The 17,984-nt window shown below is 45.9% G+C and overlaps 1 protein-coding gene across 1 annotated transcript in view; it reads right to left on the reverse strand.

The window, feature by feature from the left end:
* Nucleotides 1-17,984, reverse strand: part of ATP6V0A4 (ATPase H+ transporting V0 subunit a4) — a 49,850-nt gene that overhangs the window by 11,727 nt on the left and 20,139 nt on the right. Inside the window, exons 9-18 of the mRNA XM_077807534.1 lie at nt 17,379-17,591; nt 15,721-15,871; nt 15,286-15,425; nt 14,539-14,696; nt 12,959-13,052; nt 10,137-10,255; nt 6,613-6,829; nt 4,394-4,501; nt 2,168-2,299; nt 228-345 (exon numbers count right to left, since the gene is read on the reverse strand). Of these exons, the coding sequence (XP_077663660.1) occupies nt 228-345; nt 2,168-2,299; nt 4,394-4,501; nt 6,613-6,829; nt 10,137-10,255; nt 12,959-13,052; nt 14,539-14,696; nt 15,286-15,425; nt 15,721-15,871; nt 17,379-17,591 (1,450 nt within the window). The remainder of the gene's footprint in view (nt 1-227; nt 346-2,167; nt 2,300-4,393; nt 4,502-6,612; nt 6,830-10,136; nt 10,256-12,958; nt 13,053-14,538; nt 14,697-15,285; nt 15,426-15,720; nt 15,872-17,378; nt 17,592-17,984) is intronic.

The following is a 17,984-nucleotide window of genomic DNA, read 5'->3' on the forward strand; positions in this document are numbered from 1 at the left end:
TGCCACAAAACATTTTGATTTTGTTCGACGAACCAAAACACGTTTATTTGGGTTGACATTTGGTTTGATTTTCCTGATGGGCAATTTCCCTGATTTTTGGGGAAACCAAAATTTTCCCCAGAAAACTTTTTGACAAAAAATTCCCAACCAGCTCTACTGAAATTCTTTCTGTAGCAGCCTTTCACAGTCACTACCTGAAGAATAACGAACACAGAGTGATAACTCACGTGCATGAGCCAAGCTGAGGGCCCAGAGCCGAAGGTAGGATGCTGTGTTGGAGATGCAGCCCAGGCAGTATTCAATCGTGTGGATAGCTTGGTGGACAAACGTATCGCCAAAACTGAACTGGAATGATGTAAAAATGAAGCTGCTGAACAAGCAGCACTAAATGAGCGTAAGTGAACAGCGCAGTGCTGCCTTAATGTGCTGCACATTGGTCTCCTTTCTCCTCTTCATGGCAGTGGGAGCAACACATGGGTACTTCACAGGTCAAAAGGAAAGGTTTGAAAATTGTTCCTTCTCCTTTATTTTCCCAGCCCACCATTCGGAAGAAAGGCAACTTGAGGCAACTGCTAAAGAACTACCCTTTACCATCCCTACAATTTAACCCTGCTGGGGGGTGGCAGTGAGATGACCACTGTCCTCCTTGGGCTCCCCTAAGGCCTGAAGCTTTAGTTTATGGCTGGAACTGCACAGGAAACCTGGTGGCAGATGCTTCTGGGGACATACGCCGAATCAGTGCATTTCTTAAGAGCCATCTCCCTCCTCAGCCAGCCAATCCCACTTCCCGAACTGCCAGCTGAGACTGAACCCCCTCCCCCTGAAGCATCTGGGACTGCTGTGAACCCCAGTCTAGGCAGAGTGTCTGCTGCCAGAGGCCCACATCCTGGGTTCCCCCAGTTCAAATGAATGAGGCCTAATGGCCCCCTCCCCTGCCACACACACACGTTACAGGCTGCAAGGGTGCAACCCTGACATAAATGTGGAGCACAAAGGGGCTGATCCAACACTACTGAAATCAACGAGAGTTTTTCTATTGTCTTCAGTGGGTGTTGGATCAGTACATTCAGGTGAGAATTACGCTCAACTTCTGTCACTATCTTAGTTGCTCTCACCTTCCTCTCCAGATTTCAGGTTCTTTTAATGCCGAACACTCCTGTGCTTTTTCCACCAGGACAACTGCTTTTCCTTTGGGCAAGTCTACATTTAAAACATTGCACCGATGCAGCTGCTCCGCTGTAGCACTTTAACGAAGACGCTCTAAACCGACAGAAGAGAGCTCTCCATCGGTGTAGTTAATCCAACTTCCCAAGAGCGGTAGCTATGTCAGCGGGAGAAGCTTTCCTGCTGACACAGTGCTGTCTACATAGGGGTTAGGTTGGTATAACTACATCACTAAGGGGTGTGGATTTTTTGCACCCCTGTGCAACATAGTTATGCCGATAGAAGTTTGTAGTGTAAACCAGACCTTCGTGACGGGCAAAACCTCAGAAGGTGGGGGAGATGTTAAACCTTGGGCTTCAGGGCTTAAGCCAACTCTAATAATTAGAGAGCAGGATGAGACTTCTATGGGGAGCTGATTGTTCTACATCTGCCTTCTGCAAGGCCCTTACGCCTTCCTCTGAAGCGGCTGGTACTGGCCAATATCACAGACAGGGTATGGGACTGGATGGGCCTGAAGTCTGATCCAGTCTGGAAGTTCCTATAGTTAGGTTCACACCCAAAACCTCCGATGCTTAGCCTCAAAATCTGAACCTCATGGGTTCACAGAACTGGGTGAGAAGATAAAAAAGAACAGGTTCTCCCACAGGAAGTACATTATGATATGCTACACGCTGGCTTTATTTGGCCAGCTATAAACCCAGTGAGGCATGAAAATGAACAATAATAGATGGGGAGTGGAAGGGGATGGAGCGTTATACCTGTCTGAATCTCAACAAAGTTTAGGTTCAGATTTGGTCAGAGGATTGGGTTAAGGTTCAGGGGGCTCTTCTCTTACAAGGAATGGGTTCAAGAGCTTTCCCTGAAACTATTGAAAAGGCCGCAGGCAAATTCCAAGACCTCAGTTTGGCCTTGCAGAAGATCATCCACATTCCAGTCTGACCTACTTGCAGGTAGAATTCATAAGGGCTGCTCCTCCCCCTGTCCCGTGTTCTGATTTCCCTACCTCTTCATCATGGTCATGTCCCGCATGGCCACCACTATGGTCTTCCTGACCAGCTTTCTTGGCGTGATTGGAGTCAATGATCTCCACTTCAATGTCACCAGCAGGGTTTTCTGAAATGGCTGGTGTCTGGAGCTTTCAAAAAAGAAAAGAGAGGGGCAAGGTTTGTATTATTCAAATTGCCTCAGTGGTCCTACAGGTCAATAGATGCACTATGTAACTATACCTATACGTATGTGGAACATAATTCCCCTATATTGTTGTAGCACAGACTATGTGTGACATATTGGTGATTTCAGCGACAGTCAGACATTTATTAGACTAGAGAAAGAGAGTATTGCTGCCTCCATCACTAGGAATAAATAAATTCTTTAATTTCTAGAACATCTTCCAGCCAAGGATTGCAACATAATTTACATGCACTACCTTCAGCCTCGCAACCCCTCTGTGAGGCAGGGGGATACCATCTGCATTGGGCAGATGAGGACACTGTGGCACTGAAAGCCTGATTTGCTCCTTGCAATCACACCAATGCAAATCGAGAATAGTTGTAGCCAATGGAGTCACGCTGTTACAAGCCAGAGGAGAGAATCAGCCTCACAGAGACTGAGTGATTTGCTCAAGGTCACACAGTAAGTCTGAGAGAGAGATCTGGGAACAGAATCCAGATCTCCTGACCTACATCCGGTGACAAAATCTCAAGACTATCCACCCTCTCTCCATAATCAGTATTTGTGGAGCATCATCAAAGTGCACAGCATTATAATACACACAGGATGACTTGATCCATGCCTCCAAAGACCATGAACGAGTATGTGAAGAATCCTATAGCCAACATAATATAGGGCACAATAAAAGTCTCATTCTAGTAGTGATATAGCAGCTTGTTAGGCCGGATCCTGGCATTCTTTAATGCTTCCAACATGTTTTGTAGGAAAGGTCTCATAATAATGTGTTTTGTTCTGTTGCACCAGTAATCTCTGTGATACCCGCTTATCTTAGAGTTGTCTTGAATATCATACAAAGAGCGCCTTTTGTTGGAGCTGTATGAATCTGGCCAAATCATAGAATAGAATATCAGGGTTGGAAGGGACCTCAGGAGGTCATCTAGTCCAACCCCCTGCTCAAAGCAGGGCCAATCCCCAATTTTTGCCCCGGATCCCTAAATGGCCCCCTCAAGGATTGAACTCACAACCCTGGGTTTAGCAGGCCAATGCTCAAACCACTGAGCAAATCTAAGATCTGATCAGACAGCCGACATATGAAAATCTTTGGTTGGAATAGGGGGGAAAGATGGAAAGAGGAGGAAAGATATCAAATGTTATTGGCGTAAAGCAGAAGCTGGAGTCAACAATGTAAAACTTGCCTGAAAATCCCAGAAGAGTTACACAGTAAGAAGTTACAGGACAAATGATAGGTTATGAGCTACTGGACTGAAAAAGGTCACTTAGCATAACTAGCTGATCTCTTTTTAAATGAAAACATCTGTGCCATATAAAAGATACTCCAGTCACTACATCTAACTACCAAGAGAAGTAAATTAGAAACAAATGTGATAAAGAACAGAATTCACAAGCAGCTTTGACTGTTATGTGCAACAGAGTAGGACCAGGGGCTTTAAAACTTGCTCAGATGAGTTCTATCATTTAAGGAGGAAAGCATTATTTACAAGTGGTCAATCACTTTTAAATCAGGCATTTCCCCAGGTACTGTATACGTTCCCTGAGAGCACCATTTCTGCCCTGCTCCCCGTTTATATGGAGCAAGCAATCAGCCATAACAGTGATTGTGAACTGAGCACAGCAGGGAACTGAGGTAATCACTAGACCACTGGCCTCACAATTACTTTTTTCTAACTGCTTCTGACCTAGGATATAGTTTTTAAAAAACACTCAGTGTTGGCCTAACTCTGCTCCAATCAAAGTCACTGGTAAACACTGTTCCCTCTAAGCTGCGCGCGTGTGCACACAGATCCTAAACCCCGCACACACGGCAAAACACCACACACACAACAGTTTGCACAGAATTAATTTTTTTGTGCACACGGCCTGTCAAAAATTAGAGGGAACATTGCTGGTAAATAACTCCCGTTAACTTCAACGGGAGCAGAGTTAGGTCCTATGCTGAGTGCTTTGGAAAATCCCACCTCTAATCTTCAGCTCTGGCCCCATGTAGTGAAAACAGAGCTGTCTGCAACTTCTGATTGCAGCGACGGACTTGTGCCCTTACCATACGCTGAGCTTTCCGGTGATTGGCTCGGAGGATGAAAGGTTTAAACAGAAGCATCCAGGGAACGGCTATCAGGGCAAATATGACCAGAAAGCTCTGGACTTCTTCCTACAAGGGACCAAGGGGGGAAAAAAAAAATCTGTTAAAGGGACGTCACAAAAGCTTTTTTTAAAAAAGCTTTGCAAGTGCAATTATGGTCAGAAAAGTGATTCAGTGAAAATGGTCCCTTCTCACTCAACCAGTCTGCTCCCTGTGTACCTTCAGAGTGTCATCTGCTTGCTTGGTGACAAAAATAAGCATATTTGCACTCCTGTTAACACTGCAGTTTGCACTCCTTTGCACTCCTGTTAACACTGCAGACCCCACACAGCTATTGGACAGCGAGTCTATTCCATCTTAGGCATCAACAACAGTCTTGGCAACTGAGTCCAAACTGCAGGACAGAAATCTGACCTCAGAATGCTGTAGGGTTGCACAGATGCGACGAAGGGCAGAATTTGTCCTGCAGAACCTTCCTTATTAGAGATTAAGTATGTACGAGCCAGAAAGAACACAGCTGGACTTTGTGAAGCCAGCATGAATTTGCAGGGCTGACAGTTAGAAAAAAACATCTTCTCATGTATTATCTGACCAAATGGACAGAGCTGGTAGGAAAACAGTTTTCTTTTGGTGTAAGATTTTGACTTTTCATTAAAAGTAAAGAACCTCCAAACCAAATAATTTTTGATCAAAAATTGCCTGAAAACAAATACATTTCGGTTTTCAGCCAAAAAATTTTGAGTTTTCAGCTTTTCCGATGAAAAATCAGAAATTCTAGAGGAAAGCAGACATTTCTGGAAAAAATTTTGCTTTGTCAAAAACCTGGTTTTATGTCAAAAATAGTTTCGCCAAAAAATTTATGAGCAGCCCTAAAAACGGAGTCACCACGAGACAATAGAGCACCACAGCTTTGCTTCCACACTCACTCTCCCAGTCTTGGGCGCGTCATCACTGGGGTCAGCAATTAGACCCATTTCCTCACTACCGGAGCAACCTGAATTCCAGTAAAACAATGCTCCCCAGCCTGGCACCTGGCACTTGAGCCCCTCTGCGCTTCCCCAGTAACAACGTTGATTTCGCTGCCTGGAGACAGGATTTGCCTCTCACAGAACAAAAAAACAGCAGGGTTAGACATTAAGAGGAGATACTGCTTTCACTAGAACCAAATTCCACCCTACACAACCCACCACACATGGAGGTGTGATGGAGGGCAGAATTTGACCCTGTCAGGGTTTCCTCCCCTCTCTGAACTTTGGGATACAGATGTGGGGACCTGCATGAAAGACCCCCTAAGCTTATTTCTATCAGCTTAGGTTAAAACTTCCCCAAGGCACAAATCCTTTCCTTGTCCTTGGACGGGATTGCTGCCACCACCATGTGATTTAGACAAAGATTCAAGAAAAGGACCACTTGGAGTTCCTATTTCCCCAAAATATCCCCCAAACCCCTTCACTTGAGAATAATATACCAACCAATTGCCTTTAATAAAAGTACAGACCAGACCCTTTCTTTAGGACACTAAATTCAATCAGGTTCTTAAAAGAAGAACTTTATAATAAAGAAAAAAGGAGCACCGCTGTAAAATCAGGATGGAAGGTAATTTTACAGGGTAATAAAAAGATTTAAAACACAGAGGATTCCCCTCTAGGCTCAACTTCAAAGTTACAAAAACAGGAATAAACCTCCCTCTTAGCACAGGGAAAATTCACAAGCTAAAACAACAGATAATCTAATGCATTTCCTTGCTATTACTTACAATTTTTGTAATCTTAGATGCTTATTTCAGGTAGGGTTTTAGGAGATCTTTTTTTCCTGCCCTGGTCCCTCTCTGTCCGAGAGAGAACAAACAAAACCTCCACCGCACAGATTTGAAAGTATCTTCTTCCCTTATTGGTCCTTTTGGTCAGGTGCCAACCAGATTATTTGAGCTTCTTAACCCCTTACAGGTCAAGGAGGGATTTTATGCTACCCATAGCTGTATGTTTGACCCATAGAAATTTTCTCAACAGACTTGAACTGTTTGAAAGGTAGGACCAGTCTAAACTGCTTATTATACCAGTGCTTGTCTAATTTTCAAACTAACATAGCTTGGGGCCCACACACACCAGTTAATGAAGCTGGGCTGAAATGGCTCTCTAAACTTGGGGTAAAACTAGGTGTAAATATACTCGAGTCATTACCTGGTGTGGATATAAGGGACCGTTTGTAGGATCGTTGTAATTAAACAGAAACATGTTGATGAAGTGGATGAGAATGCTCGGTGCTTTCTGGGATACATGGACGTCGAAGCGGCACCATTTGAAAATAATCATGAAGACCAGGTAACCAAACAGGCAGAGGATAAAGATCATCTCTGGAATGAACTGCAGGACGATGTTTATGGTTTTCTTGAAGTAGCTGGAAAGACAGAACCCCACCGAAGGGATTGGTGCGGCACACCCGGGATAAGGTCACTGGGTTAGGGCTGTGGAGCACATAATGTAGTCTCCGAAAAATGAAACTAGCATTGTACAGCTATGGATGGACAAGGGAGAAACGTGTGACTTGGGCAAATTTAGGGATTAAAGGTACTATTAAGATATAAATATTATTTTACACATATTCTATTCAGGTCTTACACTTTGCCTATCACTATGGTATCTGAGCATCTTTATAGATTATTACATTAAAAAAGTACATTAAAAGAATGTTAAAGTAGCAAACATTAGGAAATGCTAGAATTAAGATTGCCCGTGCAGCCCTAATTCATACCCCCTTGTGTGTGTGCATGATCACATACTACTTTTCTATAGGATCCCTGCTGCAGTCAGTGCACAGGAGGGATGGTGCTCGCTGAATGAGCAGTTATTCAATGTTTTGTTTTCTCCTCCCTGTGTGACCCCAGGCCTTATTTATTGCATACCATCCACAACCTGCACTGAATGCAAAATTATTAATTTCCTTATGGGCTTTTCTATGGTGCTCTCATCATATTACGTTAGTTCCTAACAAGCACTGGTGAATTTATTTTCACAGCACCCCTCTGAGGCGAGAGGTTTTTAGCCCCATTTTACAGATGGGGAACTGAGGCATACAGATTAAAGTCAAAAGTGCCCAGTAATTTTGGGTGCCCAATTTGAGGCATACAGGGCCTGACTTTTCACAGTGCTTAGCTTTATATAACACTGTGTTCAAAGCACAGCTCCCACTGACTGCAGTTACAGCTGTGAGGGCTAAGCACTTCTGTAGATCAGACCCAGGGTCTCAAGTTGGGTGCTCTGAAAATGAGGAATACACAGTTAGGGGCCACCTGGGAAAAGTTTGGTTTAAGGGACTTGCCCGGCATCACACAGGAACTCTATGGCAGAGGCAGGGATAGAATCCAGTTCTCCAGGGGAGCGTTCAACTGCCTTAACTATGAGACCAGCCTTCCTCTTCCTGCAGTTTCCTGCTTCATTCACTATGTACCTTCTGACTTTTCAGCAAACGAGGGTCCTATAGGCAGCCTCATCCACTACACAACCTCCGTGAGATCCCAGAACAGAGTCTGGGTTTTGTGGATGTATTATACATATAAGGCCTGATCCAAAGCCCACTGAAGTCAATGGAAAAACTTCCATTAACTATAGTGGGCTCTGGATCAGGCCCAGAGAGAGAGATTTTAGCCAAAAAAGCTATAGATTCTACATAAAAAATTAACTGCACTTCTGTATCTCTGAAAATAGTTTGTGAAATCAAGAACACACATACACACACACAGAGATCACTCAGCAGAAAAGCCACAACCCTAATCAAGAAGAGATTGTGAAAACTGGTGACATATTGCACTTGGTTTGGTTTCAGCAATGAATTGGAGCAGTGATGTGCATCAACACACAGGGCTTGCCCATCTGCATTAGAGGGAAAATTCGCTTCACCTGCAGTAAACCGAAGAATCAGCCTCGATGTGGGTGAAGTGCAGGTGTGGGGCACCAGCACGATCAGCAGGGTTGCTGCATGGCTAGGGTGACCATATTTCCTAAACTAAAAACGGGATGGCACAGGGCTCGCTCGAGCTGCCCTCCCCCGTGCCCATGGGGCTCGCCTGAGCCACCCTTCCCCCTGCCCATAGGTCTCGCCAGAACTGACCATACCCCTGCTACCCATTGCTGACCTCCCCTCCCCTGATCTCCGTGCCCCATGCCACCCAATGCTGGGGCTCACTCCCCGAGCTCTGCGCCGCCCAGGGCTGGGGCTGAACCCCCAAGTTCCGTGCCTCGTGCTGCCCATGACTGGGGCTGACCCCCACCCCCCTGAGCCCCATGTCACCTGCGGCTGGGGCTGAGCACCTGAGCCCAATGCCGCACTGCAGCTGACCCCCCCCGAGCACCACATCACTATGGGCTGAGGCTGACCCCCCCACCAGAACTCCCTACCCCATGCCTCCTGCGGCTGGGGTTGAGCACCTGAGCCCCGTACCTGCTGGGGCTGACCCCATAAGCCCTGCTGCCCAGCACCTCGCATCGCTGGCCCCCCACCCCCACAATGTTCCTCTGCACCCCCCTGGGGGGGTGCATCCGAGCTTTTTGCTAAACTGGGCATTCGTTCATTTGCTCTTGCCACCTGATCAGCTGGGAACAGCAAACAGGACAAATGCCCATTTTTGTCAAAAAAGTCGGGACAGCCAGGACAGAGCTTAAAAAGAGGACTGTCCCAGCCAAAACGGGACCTATGGTCACCCTATGCACAGCCCTCCTGTGGCTACTACCCTATCTTACGAACGGTAGATCTGTGTCCCATCACAGGTCTATCTCCTCACCTAGCTAGGTTTTCATAGGGCATGGCTACACTGGAAACTTCAGAGCGCTGTCGCGGGAGCACTCCCATGGCAGCATTTTGAAGTGCGAGTGTGGTCGTGCACGAACGCTGGGAGAGAGCTCTCCCAGCACTCCTGGTAACCCACCTCCACGAGGGGAATAGCTCCCAGAGCTCGGAGCCTGTTTACACTAGTGCTTTAAAGCGCTCTGACTTGCTGCGCTCGGAGGGGGGGGTGATTTTTCACACCCCTGAGCCAGCAAGTTAGAGTGCTATAAAACGTACGTGTAGCCAAGCCCATACTGTGCTCGTCATGATAAATGAGCACCAGCTAAGGTCCAATTGGCACTGCAAACTGTAACCATGTCGTAAATGGGTCTTCTGACTCAGCTGTCAAGTGCAGACATACCTTACTTCCAACCTGTTTTCCTACAGGCTTAAGTAGAGGCTTTGATACAAACAATAGTCCAAGGCTTTCACTTACTTACAGGGACATCGCTAGGTCCCATCCGCACTAAAACATGTTGAAAGTAGGCTGAGACACAAGTGTGCGGTTACTGGGACCCCTGACTCAGCGATAACTGTGGTAGAAAAGTGAACGGTACAGGGAATGTTGGGCTGGGGAGAATTTTCTGCAAGGCTGAAGGCCAGGAATGCAAATCTCCTTCAGTGGAAGCTAAGGCCGTGGAAAATACGTAAAACATAAGTACATAAGAATCACTTGCTGATAAGGATAAAATATTCTGGCCAACACTTGATCCTTATCAGGATTTTCCACTGTACCAGACGAGGGTGCGGTGCCCAGGCTTCAGAGAAGGAGTTAAAGCCACGAAACTATTCATGAGCAGCAGCAACAGGCTTAGAGTCCACGCCTCTAGCCCAGTAACCCAGAGCAGCCTTTAAAAGGCATGCGCGAAACCGTTACACTTACATGTGGTTGAAAAGACTGAGTGTGACCCCAAAGACCATCTGCGTAATCCCCATGACGACAGACATCTTCATTTTGTAGGAGTTTAAGAACGTCAGCTTGTTTGCAGCGATGTTCCAGATCTTCAGAAAAGCGAAGGGAGAAATGGATGAAAACAGCAGGATTTGGGGGAATGCTTTTGATAATGACAGGTGAAAAATCATTAGACCATTAATTTCAAATGCCATCAAACTCCTTTTGCTAGTTCTACTTCGAACGGTCCAAAATGACTGAAATCTAAGTCTGACTCATAATACACTGGATTTATATAAAGCTTTTCACCCAAAGATTTCCAAGATAATTATTATCCTGTTTTTAAACAGATGAGGAAACTGAGGCCCGGAGTGCTGAAGTGACCTAAGATCATGCACATGGCAGGCCGGTGGAAGAGCTGTTAATACAACCCTGATCTCTCCAGCGTCAGGCACTAGCCACTAGACTGTGCCATAGATGCTGGAACTACGGGTGCTGCTGCACCCCCTGGCTCGAAGTAGTAATAACAACGCAAATACATAGTCTCCACCCTCAGCACCCTCATTATAAAAATTGTTCCAGCACCACTGGACTGTGATGTCTCTCTCGACAGCAGAGGTGGATAACAATGCGAATATCCTTCCTGCCTTCATCCACTATAAAAAAGGTCTCCATGTTCGCTGGAGGAAACAGTGACCTGTAGAACACGTGCTCATTTCAACTCAAGAAAGACTATTCTCATGCATGAAACTGAGAGAGAGCTCTGGTCACCACTTAAAGGAGCAGCTGAACCGTTATGGTTATGGAAACCATTGAAGGCAGGAAAGCCTGTAAGAGAATCAGAGGATTCACTGGACTACCTGAAGCTGAGCGAGAAATTAAGGATGAAAAGTACCTTGCATGTAATTCAAATAGTTTATTTGCCTCGTTTTCCACTGTGGAGGATGTTGAGTAGATACCTACTTTCCTCTTCAGGCAATACTTGTGAGATACAGTATAAAAAGGAGCCGGGGAGCGGGGTTGGGGGGGAGGGAGGCTGGATGGGAAGGGAGATTTGCTGGGAAAGTAACATACTAGTTATTTATTTATTTAGCTAGTAACATACTAGCTTCTACACACGCTTTAGAGTAGGATATACTATCATTTTGAAGGAGACCCCAAAACAGTCAGATCTCAGTCTAGGGTGACTATTTCTCTTCAAGGTATAAATGCATCATACCATCCTACTAAACCCGTACAAAAGTATTCTCCACAAAAGAAACAAGCCAGGCCTTTATAATGAGTGAACTGGTTAAATCCCATAGAAATGGTCATATTAAAAAAAGCAGAGAGACAAGGCGGGTGAGGTGATATCTTTTATTGGACCAACTTCTGTTGCTGAAGTGAGAGAAACTTCCAAGCTCACCAACAGAAGTTGGTCCAATAAAACATATCACCTCACCCACCTTGTCTCTCTCGTATCCTGGGACCGACGCGGCTACAACAACCCTGCAAACACACCAAGAAATGTGCGGCACTGTCCATTTTCTTACAGCCTGCTTCTTTGTTAGGATTCCTGTTAGAACTTTCAGCTAAACCTGTGCAGTACTGGAGAGAAAAGCTGCCATCTAGTGGCCTGCTGGGCTCATCACAGTTATTCTTGTCCACTTTCATGTTGCTGTATGCTGCACATCTACATTCCAGTTAAATGACACAGCTGGGATAATTGCTTTGTTTCAATAAAATCCAATTAACTAATAATAATTATGCAGCAAAGCCCATGTCCTGCCCTAAAGCTAGCTGACCCAATCACCGGTGGATTACCAGAGTGCCGGGGAATCCTCAGATGGCATACATGGAGCCACTGTAATGTCTTCTATGCACAGCCGGTGGAATATGCCCATTGTCCACTTTTGCCCTCCTCCCCCCACATCCTTGGATGCCAGAATAGCCCACTGGGAGAATTAGCAGCCAGAGTAAATAAAAGCTTACGGCTGTTCTAATTTACACCAGCGAGTGGACACAGATGGTCCCAGGAGTGGGGGAGGGAACATACAGCTGGCTTAAACCCACTTTAAGGCCACTTCTTGAATTGCAGTGAATGCTTCTCAGCTACACTGCCAGGTCTGGGCCCAGGACATTAACATGTTACTATGCTGCTATGAGTTTCTTTGCCTTGTTTTTTGACAATGAAATCACATCTAGCTCTTTTACGAACAGAGGCATGCTGGATGAGAATGAAAGGGAAGTAGGGAGGTTGGTGCTAGTGACCACTTGGTGCTAACTGAATTTCATACCCAGCATGAAGAAAAGGGGTTCACACAAAATTGCAATGATGGGGTATTAGATGTCAATAACTCAAATTTGGAGACATTAATAATCCTTACATTTATTCAGTGCTTTAAATCACTGTACACACATTAAGGAGTTAATCCACAAATCAAAATGATGAGATACATAGGTACACGTTATCATTATCCTTATGCAGCTGGGTAAATTAAATCCACTGACTCACAGGCAGAGCAAGGATTAGACTCAGAATTTCCCAAGTCCCAAATCTGTGCACAAGCCTGCAGACCACACAGCCTCTATCTATTGGTCATGGCATGAGGGGAAGGAATATTGTACTAAAATCTTGATGGCTGAAGATGAGCATCCTAAAAGACTCCATAACTAAGGTGTAATGGACTTGCAAAGAGCAGGAAGTGGCCAATGTGGCTTCGGGAGGGACTGCTTGCATATTTGAAGGCTATACACAAGCTGCTGATGTACTAGATCTGGAGATGTGAGGAAGGAATATAACTAAAGATCTTGGACCAACTGAACTTTATTACCGGATCAATTCCAAATGGATATGGATTTCCTGAGTAGACTCCAGGGATCGCTGGATCCAACTGCAATAGTTGATTTTCTTCAAGAACATGTGGACTATAAAAGAAAAGAGAAGGGGCAGGTTCTTACTGCCTCAACCTGAGGTTTTTCTCTATCAAGAGTGCTAAGTACTACAAAATTAAAAGTGTCATATACCCAAGGCCTACAGTGGCATTGTGCGTGTACATATGCTATACATGTGTGTGTGTGTGTGTGTGTGTGTACACACATACGTGTCTATATTGGATATACAAGGCCTGACACTCCTATTCCAGCTACAATGAGTCTGGGAGGAAACACATCAAGGTAGCATCCGAACAATTCCGGAACGTCTAGGCAATTGCTCTCTAGCATTTTGATTGTTCACATTGTCATTGAAAAATCTGAAGGAATGTTACAAATCCACTTCTCCCTGATGTGTGGATACTAGGGGCTAGATCCTCACCCTCATTCCAGTCCCTTCACACCTGGTAAAAGGGCTGGAGGGAGCAGTGTAAAGGGCTCAAAAAGCCCTGTAAGCTGGACAGGAGTGGGGGCTCCCCAGAACAGGAACTGTGGAAAACTGCCATAAAGCTGCCTTCCAAGACCCCCCTTGCTAGCATCATAAGGACCATGTCGGTGGCAGGACTGGAGGTGGGACTGGGCCTTAGCACACAGTTCTGCAGAGGTTCCAGGCAGTACTGCGGCCCATAGGGCAGTCCAGGAGAGGCTGCCATAATTTAGACAGGCCCCCAACACTGTTTAAATTATGCCAGAAGCTTCCCAAGCTCCCGGAGCATGAGAGTTTTGGTACATCAAAGAATCTCAGTCCAGGAATTTATTGGGCCTTGGAATCTCTTGGATACTGACAATGAAGCCGGATCGTGAATATAAGAACGGCCATACTGCGTCAGACCAAAAGTCCACCCAGCCCAGTATCCTGTCTTCTGACAGTGGCCAATGCCAGGTGCCTCATAGGGAATGAACAGAACAGGTAATCAAGTGATCCATTCCTTGTCGCCCATTCCAGCTTCTGGCACACAGAGGCTAGGGACACCATCCCTGCCCATCCTGGCTAATAGCCATGGATGGACCTATCCTCCATGAATTTATCTAGTTCTTTTTTTAACCCTGTTATAGTGATATGGGGCTGTGTACAGACAGGGGAGGAGAAGAAGTGGGCAGGGCAGGCTCCAGGAGTAAAAGGGGGCTGGGAAAGGTGAGTGGGAGGCAAGTGGAATGAGAGAGAGAGAGGTGAGGAACGGGAAAGCCAGGTCATACTCCCATGTGCCGGGTGATGGAGTCCACTACGCTTATGATGGCCCCTCCCCAAGTCAGCAGCTATTTTAAGTATCTGTTAAAATACACCTTGATTTTGAGATGAGATTTGTCCAAACGTGAATTCAGTCATACAGCTTGATCCATTCACACATGAATTCACCCCAGGGATTCAGCCCAACCCCACATGCATCCTCAGCAGGTCTTTCTTTTAATCCCCAGGGAACAAAATATTGTTCCATTACATGTCATCTTGCTTTTTGTTTTTACATCATTTACCACTTACTTCCACGTGTTGTTTCTAAACATGGGGCGGGTATGCCAGGAAGAACCAAAGATGTTGAAAGATTTGGAGAAGCAGTCATTGTAGATAAAGCCAGTATAAATGGAGAATATGCCCATGAGCAGGATCAGGTAGCGCCCACCAAAGAAGGTGTTCCAAATCTGCAAGGGAAGAATTCAGGGAGAGCAAGCAACCATCACACAACACAGCAATTCTCGCACTGTGCAGCATGCCTCGAGAGAGGAATTCTTTTACAGAGTCATTCACTCACTCCCCGTATTTCCAGATGTTCATGCTTGCATAAGATGTTCCTACAGAAATGGCTTAATTTCAGACGTGCTGAACACCCAGCCATTTTAATGGGAGCTGCTGGTTGCTCAACATTTTTGAAAATCAGGCCAATTACTTAGACCCCTAAAGGTGGATTTAAGAGCCTGACTTTAGTATCCAACTTCTGAAAACTGAGCCCCAATTTGTACATACAAATGCCAGCTGCAGTTTTGTACAGACATATATGCGGGTGCATGAAACTGCAGATGCAAAGTTAGAGCGTGTTTGGGGCGATCTGGCCCTTTGTGTTATTATTAGGCAGAGGAACTACTTGCCAAACAGCAAGGCCTCTTAGGTCCTCTGAGTTTTACAGAAGAAAATTCATTTAACGTTTTGGGGTTTAGATGCCTTCAGTATTGAGTAAGGGTTTTGGAACCCATTGCAAGGCTGACAGGATGCATTCAGCCCTAGGAAACTCACCTCGTTATTGCTTTTCTGGGCCAAAAGTGTCTTCTCGTTAGTGACCATCCAGAGGGCAAAGCCCAGCATAACAGCCCCGTGGCCACAATCTCCAAACATCACCGCGAACAAGAAGGGGAAGGTAATGATAGTGTATGGAGCTGATGGAAGGAGACAGACAGGAGCTCAGTTTCACTGAAGGGCCTCAACAAGAATCAGCTTTTTAAATCAACCACTAGGGTCAGAAGGCCAGACTCTATGCCACGTGTAAAGGGGTGCAGTTTCACTGTAGTCAATGGAGCTGAACTAATTTGCACCAGCAGAGAATTTGGTTCAGCTGTGACATATGTGGTTTTGGATCACAAAGTGTGGTCAGAGACCGGAGGCCTTCCCTTTTGACCCACGCCCTTGGCAGGATCTCATCTTCAGGCTGCAGCAAAGCACGTGTCTTTTTACCTGGATTCATCTCCCTGTAGCTCCCCACACCATAAGCATCCACAATGTTCTGAAAGCCTGCAGTGAACTTGTTGGTTCTGTTGAAGGTGGGTGGGGCCATTTTAGACTGTACTGCAGTCAGGATAGGGGAGATGGTAGAGCCGCTACGTTCCTGCAAACAGGTGACAAGGATTGACGTTAGCCCATTTTTACTAGTCACATCACGCAGTTTTGCCAAGAAACCTCACCCATGGAGTATTATTTGGCTAGTGAACCCTGCCCAACAGGTCTGCATTATACACCCCTTTAGCCCACTGTCTCCCAACCTTGGAAGCAGGTCCCCTCAAGAGACGGGATAGACAGACTAGCCCCAGCAGACTCAGGGCACAGTGGCTGTCATAAATATAAAGGGAAGGGTAAACACCTTTAAAATCCCTCCTGGCCAGAGGAAAAACCCTTTCACCTGTAAAGGGTTAAGAAGCTAGGATAACCTCGCTGGCACCTGACCAAAATGACCAATGAGGAGACAAGATACTTTCAAAGCTGGACGGGGGGGAGAAACAAAGGGTCTGGGTCTGGGTCTGTCTGTGAGATGCATTTGCTGGGGACAGAATAGGAATGGAGTCTTAGAATTTAGTAAGTAATCTAGCTAGGTACTCGTTAAATTATGATTTCTTTAAATGGCTTGAGAAAATAAGCTGTGCTGAATGGAATGGATATTCCTGTTTTTGTGTCTTTTTGTAACATAAGGTTTTGCCTAGAGGGATTCTCTATGTTTTGACTCTAATTACCCTGTAAGGTATTTACCATCCTGATTTTACAGAGGTGATTCTTTTTACTTTTTCTTCTATTAAAATTCTTCTTTTAAGAAACTGAATGCTTTTTCATTGTTCTTAAGATCCAAGGGTTTGGGTCTGTGGTCACCTATGCAAATTGGTGAGGATTTTTTATCAAACCTTCCCCAGGAAAAGGGGGGTGCAAGGTGAGGATTGGTGAGGATTTTGGGGGGAAATACGTTTCCAAACGGGCTCTTTCCTAATAAAATAAACCCGGTTAGACGTTTGGTGGTGGCAGCAAAAGTCCAAGGACAAAAGGTAAAATAGTTTGTACCTTGGGGAAGTTTTAACCTAAGCTGGTAAAAGTAAGCTTAGGAGGTTTTCATGCAGGTCCCCACATCTGTACCCTAGAGTTCAGAGTGGGGAAGGAACCTTGACAGTGGCGTTGGGCAAAACAGCGCATTCCTATACTGTACTCACTTCCCTGAGGCAAACATGTCCCACAGCCGCAAATGAAGGGGCAGGCAGTCCATGAGGGCCGCCCACCTCTCCTCCTTTCTCTGAGTGGGCCTAATGCTGCTGGGTGCTCAGAGCAACTCAACGCAGAGCTCAGCTCAGCCATGACAGCACATGTGGCCCAACTCCAGACGCTCCCAGGGACGTCCCCACCCAGCCTGAACCACGAGTATCTCTCTGTCAGGGAATGAGGACAGGAGCCACCAGAACCGGGAGAGCCAAAAATAAGAACAGACAAGGAAAAGGACAGGAGAGAGATAAAAGAGAGGGACAGACGAAAAAAACTGGCAGAGGAAAAAGAAGCTCTGGTGGGTCCTGGGAGTCCATTCCGAAGCAAGAAGGGGGCTCCGATACAGAGTGGTTGGGAAGCGCCGCTTAGCCCCTCACCATTCCCTGCTGGAGAGCCCTTTTTATCTTGCTGGAGTCAGCCACTGGGAACCAGATCTCAGCGATGACGCACTGCTGGGTGATGTCAATGTTACAGCAATTCAGGATGTGGTAGATGGCTTTGATTTTCTTCACCTTGATCCCCCAGGTCCACAAGTTCGCAGCCGCCTCGCACAGCAGCCGCTGGCGGTGCGATTCCGTTTGGGTTATCACCTGCAAGCAAAGCAGGAGCAATAGTGAAGCAATGGGAACTTATTTGGTGTGGTGCCCTTCAGCTGCATTTTAGGGAAGCCTGAGGAAGGATTGCAGGTGTTTAGTATGAGTCAGCCAGACACCTGATAATGGCATTCAAAGATGTCTGAACATGGACGCAATTTGCCGATCTCTGGAAAGCTGAAATACTGGGAGGGAGGAACGGGGGAGAATTATCACAGCTTCATTCCTGTTAAGAAATTTTCCAGGGAAGTGGCTCAGTAGCTGATACTGTAAGGCACATTTTCCTGACACCAGAAATTTAAAACTCTGCTCATTGCGAGCTTGGTCCTGAAAGGGGCTGAGATATTTCTTGCAGATATTGAGCACCTTCAACACTGATGACACCTTCAG

Source organism: Eretmochelys imbricata, chromosome 1 (assembly GCF_965152235.1).
Source record: "Eretmochelys imbricata isolate rEreImb1 chromosome 1, rEreImb1.hap1, whole genome shotgun sequence".
Lineage (NCBI taxonomy): Eukaryota > Metazoa > Chordata > Testudines > Cheloniidae > Eretmochelys > Eretmochelys imbricata.